Source organism: Calypte anna, chromosome 17, assembly GCF_003957555.1.
Source record: "Calypte anna isolate BGI_N300 chromosome 17, bCalAnn1_v1.p, whole genome shotgun sequence".
Taxonomy (NCBI): domain Eukaryota; kingdom Metazoa; phylum Chordata; class Aves; order Apodiformes; family Trochilidae; genus Calypte; species Calypte anna.
In genome coordinates, this window is record NC_044262.1 from 5,177,799 (window position 1) to 5,191,222 (window position 13,424).

General features: G+C 42.3%; 1 protein-coding gene across 14 annotated transcripts in view; it reads right to left on the bottom strand.

The window, feature by feature from the left end:
* FNBP1 (formin binding protein 1) overlaps positions 1 to 13,424 on the bottom strand; it is a 96,481-nt gene that overhangs the window by 41,116 nt on the left and 41,941 nt on the right. For all 14 annotated transcript variants that reach the window (XM_030461372.1, XM_030461368.1, XM_030461366.1 and 11 more), the window contains exons 5-6: positions 8,245 to 8,307; positions 7,361 to 7,465 (exon numbers count right to left, since the gene is read on the bottom strand). In XM_030461372.1, the coding sequence (XP_030317232.1) occupies positions 7,361 to 7,465; positions 8,245 to 8,307 (168 nt within the window). The remainder of the gene's footprint in view (positions 1 to 7,360; positions 7,466 to 8,244; positions 8,308 to 13,424) is intronic.

Sequence of the window (13,424 nt, forward strand, 5' to 3'; positions counted from 1 at the left end):
TGCAAGATGCTTTGATTCCCTGCTGCATCTCAGAGAATCCCAGTAAATGTTTGTAAAGTGTTACCTGCTACCTACTGTCCCCAAACCCCATCTGAAATTAAAGGCATCAGGGAATTAAGTGTAGGAGAAATCTTTCAGAAGTCTTTCTGCCATTTCAGTCTGCACCCCAGCAAAGAATGAAGGGTATTTTGCTGAGAACAATTTTTGAAGACACATTCCAGAACCAGCAAGAGGTCAATAGACACACTGTCTTCTGGGTTTACACAGACAAAAAAGGCAGCTCCTCCAGGCTGTTATGGTGGGAGTGATATGAATAACTGAAAAGGGCAGAAAAAAAGCTTTGGCTGCTGTTCAGCTGGGCCACACTAAGTGGAACAGTTCAACTTTTCAGCAGTCGCTCTTGTCCAGAATGGCAGTTTCCAGTCTAAACTTTGGTGTCATTTTCTTTTTTCTCTCTATTCTCCCATTCCCTCACCCTTTTTTTTTTTTTTTTTGAAACCCAGACAGCATGTGAGATGCATCACTGCCAGGCCACTGCCTGCCAAAACACAGATCTGCCTTTGGCAAACCCAAGATCAGACTAAAACACACACACAAAAAAAAAAAATAAATTAAAAAATCACCCCTGTCCCCCCCTCCTCAACCCTTTCAAAATAACTTAATGATAAAGGCAGACTCAAACACTTCACCAATTTCAGGAATGCTTTCAATTGCTCCCAGATTTTCCAGCAGATTTTTCCTCCCTCCACAGCCTGGCAGAGCTGCTCTCTGTTGTGATGGGCACTATCACGACATGGGCACTATCATGACATGGAGAGGGGCACCTCTTGGGAACAGCAATGCTGGCAGTGTTTGCAGAATCATTAATAACTGTGGGAATCCTGCCATGGACTTCAAAACCAGGGCCAGGATTTCAGGCTTTTGATTTCAATAGCTTTCAAATCAAGCTCTATTATTTCCTTCTTGACAATACCAGTTTGGTTTCTCTGAACTGGGAAGAAGAAAAAAAAAAACAAAACCAAAAAACTTTCCTGAAAGCAAGAGGGGAGAGCAAGGAGTATGAAACAGGTAGGGAGAGAAAAATGAAACAAAAGAAAACCCTAAGAAAAATCCTTACTACTAGCATTAGAAGATATGGGGGGAAATATTTAGAATCTGGGGGTCCCTGAAATCCTTTTCACACCAATGAGCAAAACCATTGACAGGGGATGGAAAATCTTCATCCCCAGATCCAAGGAATTGTTATCATTCCACATGATTCTGCCGGACTATAGGAGTGCTCACAAGAGATGCACTACAGGAACAAAACCCCACTGAAGCTCTAAGGAGAAGGGTGGACACATGATGGGCACTGGGACAAGAACACAGCAAGCACAAAGCTCTAGCACAGCTCTTAGGATTTGCCACAAACTTCCCTTGCAGCAACCTGAGTGTATTTCCCAGTGATAAAACCAGTATAGTGCTTTTTCTTCCCTCTCACATCCCATCAGATGCTTCAGTTTGGTCTGAAAAGTGTTCACAGCAGTTTAAACATTGTGTAAAATAATCCAGAAGATTTAAGAAGAGCATCAAGTGCCACCTTGCCATGGGCAGAGCTTCTCAGCACCCTGTCCCAAGGCTCTGGAGCCTTGCAGAGAAACCTTTGCCTCCCTCTCACAAATATTAAATATCCCAACTCCCTGGGTGACCAAACTTCAAATTCCTGCTGTCAGCCAGGAGCTTGCCACACAGCCCAGAGAAAGGCACAGTTCTACAAGGATATTTAAAAATTTCTTAAAAAAAAAAAAAAAAGTGGGGTGCACACAGTGGGTGGAAGGTTGTGTGGGCTTGGAGGAGGAGGTGAGAAGAGAAGAAGTGGCCAGAAATGTTTAAATGATTTCTGGAGATCTGTTTAGTTGTACTAACATAAGCAAAGTGTTTAAGTAGTGAAGTATTCTCCAGTGTGTAAGCAATGAAGATAAATAATGGAAATTATTTTAGGGCTGGGTAATAGAGAGCTTAGCTCATACTTCAAATCCTGGGCACAGTTCTGGTTATCTCCCAGAAAGAATTTACAAACACAGGCAATGCAGAATGGATAACCAGGCCTGACCTAAGTAAGCAGGGTGAATTTCTAGCCTTAAAACCCTGCTGTATGGGTCCAAATTTGCTTAAACTGAACAACTTAGAACCAGCAAGCTCAATCCTGAGATCTCAGCTTTATTTCCCCTCAGTTCTTAAATAGCTGAAGAAATCTGTTCCAGTGTTTTGACAGAACTTCAAACAAGCTTCCCAACTGCACAGCACCCCTTGCATTAGCAAAACTCTGGGTTTGGTACAGATGATTCAAGCAATGATTGAGCTTTAACTCAAAACCTGATCTCCCCTATATGCCCCCTGATTTGTTTGCTCCTTTAGCAACTTGGCTCCCCACAGAGTTGTTTTATGAAGGAATTTTGTTAAATATCCCAGTAGAACACTACAGAACTCTGGCATTTAATTGCAGACACTAAAACTGCCTGGTGATCCTGTTCATCCATCTCAACCCCACACATAAAGGTATGGATGGGATACACAGGGATATTTAGGAAGTTTTCCAGCCACTCCTGCTCCAGTAATTAACTCTTCATTGACTGGAAATCAAAACCCCTAAATTAGTCATGATTCCAACAGGGAAACAGCTGCTCTGCCCCATGTCCCAGCCCAGGCTCTACACATGGCTTAACTCCTCCAGAAATGCAAATCCTGAGGGACTCCCTCTGTTCACACACTACATCATCCCTTAGGAAGGAAGCAGTTCAGGAAGGAGATTAGGGTCTCCATAACCCAGAGAAATAATACAAAGTGTGAATCTAATGGCCTTAAATTACTCTACCAAGAAATGACTGCACTTGGATGGATGGGAAATCAGACCCAGGTCACAGCACCCAGGGGGGTCAGGCAGCTCCATTTGGGGAGCAAAAAAAAAAAAGCAGCTGCCTAAACCCAGACTGTTAAAGTCCCCACCACATGGGAAAACCCTATGAAATATCTAAACAAGAATTATCTCAGACAAGAAATGCTCAAGCACCTCTTGCCCTGTGTTCAGGCCTGAGCCTCAGGCACCCTGCCTGGGGATTTCACCACTTTTATTGATTCCCAGCAGAGCCCAGGAAAAGCAAAGCCTCTGGAGCTGTTCTACATAAGTAGTCACCACATTAATGACAACCACCTCCTAACATCACCTTTCCATGGCTCTGCATTTTCCAAAATGCTGAGGAGTTGATTATGGCAGTGGGAGCCTCGAGGTGGGTGGGAGGAGAGGGCAGAACAAACCCCACTGAGACTCAAATATCTCCTGAAAAATCAGCCCCAAGGCAGGCACAGAGCCTCAGGCTGTGCTGCAGAGCTGACTGCTGCCAGATTTACCTGACCAAACCAAAAAGCACCTGCCACAACAGAGCACTGAGCTGGAAATGATCCCTTGGGTTCAGCTGGGGGAGTTTCAGGGATGCTCCCTGCATCCAGCTCCAGGGACACTTGCCTGCTGTAAAGGATGCTGTAAACCCTGTGTCCAGACCAGAGCTGAAACACAGAGATTTCCCCCAGAGCCCAAGTAGCTCAGAACACCCTACTTTGTAAAAATGCCTCAATTCTTAATGAAGATATTTGCATCTTGCAGCCTCCGAGCTGGAAAATCAGTTTATTTCCCACTTGACAACACAACTGTGTTTGCAGAGGCAGGAATCAGCTTCCTCCAAGGATCTTTCCAAGCTGTGGTATTTCTACATCAATGTCTTAAGACTTGGCCAGGGATTCAGCTCATCCAAGGCAATGGAACCATTTCCATCGTCCTCTTCCATGGACCCACCAGGTCCTCTGTGGGGAGGGAGAGTGAGCACCCAGGGAACCAGATAAAAAGAGAGAATTAAACTTTAAATGTGAAACGTCAAGATCTCTCTCTAGCTGATTTGCAGACCAGAAAATTAATGATATTATGTGGTGTGATGTCTTTATGCAGATATTAAGCTATTCTGGGACTCTCAAGACACAGCAGACATAACCTGATCTGAAAAATCAGAGAGCACTGGAGAAATCTCCTAAAGATTTAAATAAACTTGACCCTATTTCTATTTCCTTCAGTTTCTCAGTTTCAAAAACCAAACCAAAGCAAACCAACCACTATATCACTATATCACCCAAAGACCACTATATCTAAAATATAGAGTCAGCACAGTAGGAGAAACATCAATTTTTTTTTTTTCACTTTTTTTTAATTAACATAGGATTGGGCAGACAAGAGAGGAATGTAATAATAATGCTGGATATAAGCTTGGATAATTTTGGAGTCATTTTTATTTCAAACTTACAACTGACACAGGACTCAAGCTGTGGCCTCACCAGAGCTGAGCACAGGGGCAGAATCCCTTCCCTGGACCTGCTGGCCACGCTGTTCCTTTTTATTCTTATTATTTTTATTCTTATTATTTTTTTACTCTTTTTATTTTGGAGATTAGAAAGCTTTCTGGAGAGGGTGATCAGGCATTGGAATGGGCTGCCCAGGGAAGTAGTGGATTCTCCGTGTCTGGAGAGATTTCCAAAGAGCCTGGATGTGGCACTGAGTGCCATGGGCTGGGAACCACGGGGGGAGTGGATCAAGGGTTGGACTTGATGAGCTCTGAGGTCCCTTCCAACCCAGCCAATTCTATGATTCTCTGATTCTGACACCATCACACAGGGTACATGCCCTCTGCAAATCTCAGCTGGTCCTACAGAGCAGCTTGGACCAGGTGCAAGATCCCCCCCATCCTGCACATCCAGCTCTGCCTCTAAGCACACACCTGAGGCCCTTTGTAAAAAAAAAATAAGGAGAAAAGGAACTCCCAATTTGCTCCTCAGCCACTGGTCTGGTTGCTTCATCCCAGCAAACTGTAATACCCAGAGTTATCCCTTAGGCAAGGTGCTGGCAGCTCTGCCACAGAAATTCTTGCAGTTGTCAAAGGCCACAAGGACTGAAGGATTGAGGGACATGAACATTCCAGAGCCTCTTAGAGCTTCCCATTAGGTGCATTAAGATATTGCAATTCTTTTGATTGCATGTGTCAGTGGGATCACTGCAGAATCTTAATCCCATTCTTCTATAATGCATGATGCAAAAAATAGCTCTGGTGCCTGCTCCTGTTTGCAGGTACCAGCTGGAGCTGCCAAAGTGTCCATCTCAAGCTGCAAAAACAAAAATGAGGGCAACTGATGCCATTGCTTGGAGAGCACCCAAGTGAATATCAATACCTCTGAACACAGACAAATCATCTGCTTTCCTGGTAAGAAAGATTTTTTTGGGAGCTTTTGGGAACAAGAACACAGCAGCGGAGCCAGAAGGGAAGGAGGGAAATCAGAACCAGTGGAATAGGAGGAGGAGGAGGCAAAAAGTCATCACATTGCTTCATCTGAAGCTGAACTGTTTCTGCATTTCCCTGGAGCAAGTCAGTGAGATCTGCCCCAACACCATGGGGTGCTTGAACAAATCTCCCATTCTGCACCCGGAGTTACGCAAGAGCAGTCCCAGGGGCAGAGGGAGGCAGAGAAAGGGAATTATTCACAGCCTGCCATGGATAAACCCAGCTTAACACAGGCACTTGGAAAACACTGCTCCCTCTGTTCAGTAATATTAGTTCACATTCCACTCATTTTGATAACCTTTTCCTTCTCCATCTACCCCTCTGACTGACTACAAACCCAACCAATGCCTTCTCCTGCGTTCAGCCAACACACACAACTCAATTTATTTTTTCTTTCTAGATACCACTGAACCCCATTTTGCACTAAATCATATCCAAATAGATACAATTAAAAATCCACTAGAAAAATTTAAAAGAAAAGCCCCTCTGCTTCATTTCACAGGGTAGGGATTGCTCCCCAGAATTTACCCAATGCTATCAGATTGATGGAGCAGGAATATTTCACCTTCCAAAGGGATGGAAAAGTGAGGAGGTTCAGCCCTCTGTTTGAAACAGCCATGTCTCTGTAGCCCTATGACATGGCTCTGAAAAGAAAACTAGGGCAAGTCCTAATTTATCCACTAAAAAAATATATTCTAAAATCACTTTATACAGATAAAGCAGAGATGATCCCCCCTCTGACAGAAAACCCCATGTGTGGTGTTACATCCCTAACAATCCTCTGCATCCATTCAGCTGTAAAATGCCCTGGCAAATCCAGAAGGCAACAAAGGATCAAATCTGCCTGGTGAATATACAAATAATACCCAAACACATTACAAGACCAGAGAGTTGTTTTTTTTTTCCTTTGATATGCAACAGCACTTAAGGGAATTTTTCTTCTATGCAACCTCGATGTTGCTCAGCATACTAAAAACATCTTAAGATCCCACAGCTCTAAAGAAAAAAAAATTGTATTTGAGAGCTTTCTAGGACTGAATGAGCTGAGAATAGAATGAAGAAAACCTCTGGAAGGGCAAAAGTCACATTTCACAAGGGCTATCTTTGACTAGAAAAGCTTCCTTACCTATAATTCAGTTTCCTTTCCTGTCCCTGCAACAAAATGTTTGGTGTATTTTAAGCTTCAGCTTTTTTTGGTGACCCCTTTCTCTCTCTTTGTTGTTAAAAAAAAAAAAAACAAACCACCAATAAAATAAAATAAAATAAAAAAAAATCCAACAATCAAACAAACCCAACAAAACCCCCACCAACACAACAAACATCTTTTCCTACCTAGAGAAAACAACCTCAGGGAAGACAAAACTGCCCTTCCACATTATAATATGGTGTTTCTGACACATATTACTGCATTTTGATGTGTAACACCAAAAAGAGAGGCAATTTAAGCACACTTTGTCCCTCTCCATTTCTTCCTTAAGTTCCAGCTCTATCACAACCCCAGGCAACTGCAGCCAGACACCAACTGAGAAATAAATCAAAGTAACGTGCCACAGACATGGATTCCTGGATTCTGCACACCAGGAAAAGCTGTCCTGCTGCAACCAGGATAAAACAATAATCCTGGCAATGCCTCAGTGCAGGCAGTGACACCAGGACAGGTTTGGAGTGTTCCTCAAAAGGATCACAGGACCAACACCCTGGAGTAACTACAAGCACCCCCCAGGGAGCCCTTACAACCTCAATCATCCCACAAGCAGGAGTTTGAGTTTAAGGTGACTTGGAAAAGCTCATACAGAGTCATGTCAGCTATGGTCAAATCAGATAACACCTTACTGACTGCATTTTGATGCACATACAGAGTTCTGCAGAAATTTCCCTGTTTTTATTTAACCTCCAGAGTGACTTGAGTGAGGCCCTAAGCCTCAGAAGGGTTTATCCTTTAATTGAGGAACTAAACCCATCCCATCCATGTTTGCAAACAGTCTCTCCACCCTCTGGCTTACTTTTTCAACATCTGCTTTTGTAACATTGATGTCAGCATCCATTTTCTCAAAATATTGCTGTGCTCTGTCAGCTTCTTTGCAGTCCCGTTCAAACCTCCTCTTACTCTGAAAAGAAAAAGCAGAAACCTTCATTATAAGGAAAAAACATGAGCTCAAAAGCTGCTTAAAATGAATCCCTGCCCTTCAACTGATCTGCTCTAACAACTTGGATTTTAAGATTCCGTTGTTTATGTTGCAATATAAAATAATCTTTAAAAATATAAAATATAAACCATTTTTCATTCTGTTCTTCAGACTGCTTGATCCTACCAATATTACCATTATTCTGCTCATGTAGACAGAAAAAATCACTCCCTTCCCAACACCCTATTCTTACAATTCACACATCTGCAATGTTCCCTTTCTTGAGCCTCTCCTCTACTTCCAGTCCCCTTTTTCATCCATCACATGAACAACAGTTCCAATGTATTTCCCTTGGAGAAAAAACCACCTTCCTCTAGACATGGCCCCATTTAATTTATTCCCAAAGTAGGAACCTATTGAGCTTACCCAATTTATTCACAAAGTAGGAAGCTGTTCAGCTTACAGAGGAATATCCAAATAGGACCCTTAGGGATCCTACATCTCCAGCAATGCTTAGCACACTTTTCAAGTCCTATCAAATGAGATTTTATTCATGACAGACACACATCCCACAGAAAGCCAAATGTACTATTAAAACAGCCTTGCTACCAATGTATTTAAGACAGCAATGTTTTAAAAATCCCATTTCTACAGCTTTAATCCACACATCCCTCATTTTCCAAACTTAATGCTTGGACTATTTTGAAAACAGTGTAAAAAAAAATTACTTAAATGTCACATCTGAAGATGATTTTACTTACAGCTTCAAGTTGTTTCCAGCAAGTCTCAATATGTTGTTGTGCCTTTCTGCCATCGTGGAAATGCTAGTTCAAAAAAAAAAGAGAAAAAGAAAACATTTTCAGCAACAGAAGAACAAACAGCCAATTATGCTCAAGGAGATCCAGAAAAAAAAAAAAACCAACAAAACCAACCCAGAAATTATTCTGACAGCTGGGTTCTGCTACACTGGTAAACTGAGCAGGTGGATGATGACAACCTAATGTCTCAGCAGGCTGCAGATGTAGATTTGCATCAATTATAGTGGTTAGTTTGCCTAAAGCTAATTAATCCCCTTAGCAATCCTACCTTGGGTTATTGTTCCCTCTATCTTGTAATTATTGGTTTCCCATAGCACAAAATCTGAAGCACTTTTATCTGAAGAGTATTTCTTTGCTTCCTGACTGAACACTAAATTAAAATTCCCCTCTCTGTGCCATTTACCAAGATGCCTTTGATTGGCACATTCTAACAACTGATTTTTCTCCTGATTTTCATTCAGGCTCAACATAAAACCCTCTTCTTTCCAGTCCCTGCCTGGCTCAGACCAGCTGTTCATTTCTCTTCAAAGGTTTTTAATTCTTTGGGTCCCCCCAGAACCCCTTTTCCCCCCCCACACTGAGGTGTAATCCAAGTTTTAAATACAAAATGTCACCCAGGAATTCTTCTCCATCCCTGATTTTTCTGGGGTGTAGAAAGGGACTTGGGAGCATGAAACCTAATACTGGAAATGATCCCAAAACATTAGGAAAACAAAATTCCAGATGAATTTCACAATTGCAGGCTGAAGGATGAACTTGGGATCAAAAACATATCAGCTCACAGCTCTTACCCCAACCTCCTATTTTTTAGCTGCTTTGCAGTTAAATCAACAATTTTAATCAACAATTTTAATTTTACAGGAGTCATCTTTCTGGTTTCCAAATTTACTGCAAAATAAACTCTATAAAGTGCTGGAAATCCATGTGAGGGAAGCAGCAAGCCTGGAGCAGCGAGACTGCATCCTGCTCAGATTTTGCTGTATTTTTATTGGGTTTTTATTTTCATAGAATCATAGAATTAGCCGGGTTGGAAGGGACCTCAGAGATCATCTAGTCCAACCCTTGACCCACCGGAGCAGTTGCTAGACCATGGCACTGAGTGCCACATCCAGTCTTTTTTTAAATGTCTCCAGGGACGGAGAATCTACCACCTCACCGGGCAGTCCATTCCATAGCCTGATCACCCTCTCTGTGAAGAAATTCTTTCTAATATCTAACCTAAACCTCCCCTGGCACAACTTAAGACTGTGTCCTCTTGTCTTGTTGAAGGTCGTCTGTGAAAAGAGTCCAGTTCCCACCTCGCTACAGCCTCCTTTCAGGTAGTTGTAGACAGCAATGAGGTCTCCCCTGAGCCTCCTCTTCTCCAGGCTGAACAGCCCCAGCTCTCTCAGCCTCTCCTCATAGGGCCTGTGCTCGAGTCCCTTCACCAGCCTGGTTGCCCTCCTTTGGACCTGTTCCAGGACCTCTACATCCTTCTTAAACTGAGGGGCCCAGAACTGGACACAGTACTTGAGGTGTGGCCTCACCAGCGCTGAGTACAGGGGCAGAATCACCTCCCTGGACCTGCTGGTGACGCTGTTTTTGATACAGGCCAGGATGCCATTGGCCTTCTTGGCCACCTGGGCACACTGCTGGCTCATGTTCAGTTTCTTTTGAGAAGCTCATTTACAGAAACGGAGCACAATGAGATGCAATGAGGATTATTAATAGTAAAACAGAGGTAAAAATGTCTTGAGATCATCACATTTAGGATATTTCAGTGTAATATTGCCTTTTTTAGCTCAACCATTTTCTAAACAGATCTCGAACTCCCAATTCTTGTTGTGTTATCCCAGAAATATTTCTATATCCTTGTTATGAGATAAAGCTAAGTGTGATGGAAGGTGTAGCATGTATTGGGAGCACTTCTGCAAAGCTTTTACCTTCAAAGAATGATCCTTCCCTTCCAAAAAGTTGTTTTAATGTAAAGCAACTAAGTGGTACCTTCCCTATACTTCTTCACTGTGCTAATTTAAAGTTAAATCAAGTTGAAGTGATCTGCACAAAGTCATCCAGGAAGCCTCCAGTTTCCTCAACCCCTGAACTATCTTCAGCTTCCTCAAACTCATTTCCTTTAAAATCTTCTTAAGCAGCAACTCCCTTTTAGCAACAATAACTTGGAGATCAATTCTTCTTTTTTACAGGACTCCAATTTTGTTTTTTTTTTAAACAAATTAAATAATTGTTGATTCTACACCTGATGAGTCAGCAAATGGGAACTTGACAAATAATTCAGCAAACCATATGGGGAATTACCCTTCTTCATTAGTCAGACATTACTCAGCAGCCCAGGAGGATGAATTCAGAGTAGTTGATACAATAGAAAATTATTTCCCACCCCCCCAACTCAATGCCTTAATTAATGGGCCCTAATTAGGATTATTATTTAGAAAAACCTCAGATTACAAGCAAAATACAGAATTATGTGCCAGTAGCACACTTGCAGCAGCCATGTTCAGAGCCATGATTTCATTCAGATTTTTTGGCCATATTCACAGCATCCAAAGCAGAAGTTTTGGGTTTATCAGTGTTCATGACTTCATTTTTCTATATCACTCTTGAAGCCAGAGACTCTTAGGCTAGAAATCATCACCCCAACTTCTAAGATTTTCCTGAAAAAATATTTTACCCTAGGAACAGGACCTATTAAATAGCTAAAAACTTAAACAGCATCACCCAAACCATGATCCCAGCTTTTCTTCTTCCCTCTGTGTTCCAGCAGAATGCAGCTGGGATGTCACAGGCTGCTCAGAACAACCCCCAGCTGGCCACGTTCTGCCTGGACATCTCCATCCTTGACCTTTACAGAGTAAACCACCAAAAATCTTCCTTACTGGCATCTCCTGAGGGTTGGTAAGACTTGAGGTATTATCAGCTTTTATTGGGTTTTTGATAGGGAGATTGTGGATCAACTTTGAAATGGTTTTTATATTCGAAAAAGAGCCCACTCAAGGAGTACTCAGCTACAGTAAAGTTTAGAAAGAGAAATAATAGAAAGAAATAATCAATACCACAAATAATAAACCACCAAAACATTCTCTGTGGGTGACTTGATTCCTTTTTCAGCTCATGGGTTACTCCTCATTACCATGCTGCTGGTGCTCCTACCATCTGGGGAGGAATCCTGGCTGCTGGGCAACCCAAGACAAAACTCCCATTGACTTTTGTCAGGCTCAGATTTCCCCCATGTTGATGACAACCCTGGGAGCAGGCAGGGAGCTACCTCCAGTCCTGTGCCTGTTACTGCCAGTGCTGTTCCAACAAGGAGCAGTTGGATTTCTTTGCAAAGAATTTTTAAATGCAAGAGGATTTACAGAGCCACAGCAGACAATAAAAGCTTGGGAGAAGATGCCTCTGCTCCTTCCTTTTGAGAGGAAGAGTAGAAGAGCAAAATATCATTAAAAGCATCTCATGAAGGATAATGCAAGCCAATCTTTTTATTTTTTTTTTTAGGAATTCCTGGGCAGTTTTAAATGAAACACGTAGACCACCAGCATGAGAACAGAGCTGCTAATCCTGTACCAAAAACTGCCCATGTGAATTGGTTTAAGAAAGGCTGTAAGAAGACAGCTTTTATTTTTCTTAATGAACAGCAATTGATTGCATGGTTAAACTGTGGGTCTGCACATCTACAGGTTGCTTTTATATAAAACAGGCAGAAAAATCATCTTAATTTATATGCACAGCATATGGGCTCATGGGACAACATAGAATCATAGAATTGGCTGGGTTGGAAGGGACTAAGGACTTCAGGAAAGACAGGACAAGGCTGCTCCATTCCAAACTAAATAATGTAGCTAAAAAACACTGAAAAAACCATTATCTTCCACTACAACTGGCACTCAGCTCATACTGCTATCCACACAAACACAGTCCTAGCAATGTAGTATTTCCTCCTCCAATTCTTTACTTTTATTACAAGTGATTCCTAAACTAATGCCCAGTGATTAAACCACACTAAAGACAGAAATCAGAGCCCGTGATGTTTTCCTCAATTTTCCCAGCTCAGCTTCCAAAAAGCCTTGTCAAATGTTTTTCTTTTCCTGGCTGCAAAGACAGGATGCAGTCTCCTGAGAAGGAATCTTTTGTTTCCAAGAATAGCAACCATGCTCTTGAGGTCTTATCACTTTCCTTTGGAACAAGAGGAGTGAAAGGCAGACCCTGACATGGAACACGTGTTCATCAGAGCTGCTTCTAAATATTGGGCCATAAATCTGTTCTCCTCTGCAGCTTTCCATGGGAATATTGTTCATCTTAACATGCAAAGAGGTCAAACCTGAAACACCTTCCATGATCAAAGCTGATGGTAAAACTCAACTGGAATTGTCTTCTCTTGAGGTGCTGCCTTCCAATCCCAGTTACAAACCAGGAAGACCAAAATTTCTGACACAGACCAGCCCTGGGGTGATGTGACAACAGAACCACTTTTTGTGGTTCTGTTATATTAATAATTATTAAATTATTAATGGTAACTTGCTGTTTCATGCTACCCATGGCAGATGAAGTCTTTATATTTGGAAATCATAACCCAGAACCAAGTAACCTCTTCTCAGGCACCAGGACACACACTGTGCTCCTGGATAACTCCATGGGCAAAGCCAAAGGGATTCTCCAGAGCCCTCAGTGACACCAGGCAGCTCCTGGAGCAGAACTGCTGAACCATCTGGCTTCATGGCAGCCAAACAGCCCAGGATTCAGTGAGCACAGAGGCAGGAAAGCTCAGAGGGAGAGTCTGTACCCCACTCAGAAATCCATCCAGCTCCAATCCATCATGTCCTTAAAAAGCCAACCTGTGCCAAAGTGCTCCATGAGAGGAAACCTTTGGGTTTTTCAAAGGGAGAGCCACCATCACTACTAAAAAATCAAGTTAGGAAGATATGGCTTTATATCCTGCAATAAGAACACTGGAACATGCTGCTCTATCCCCTGTCATTTTACTTCTGTGCTCTGTGATGGCCCCAAACAGATAAGAAACCCAGAAGATGTGCAAGTTAATTCTTCATCAGGCAAAAAACCACATTATTTCTTCAAATGCCTAACAACCTTTTAGCTGCTTCATGTATGCATATGCCCACAGGGGAGTA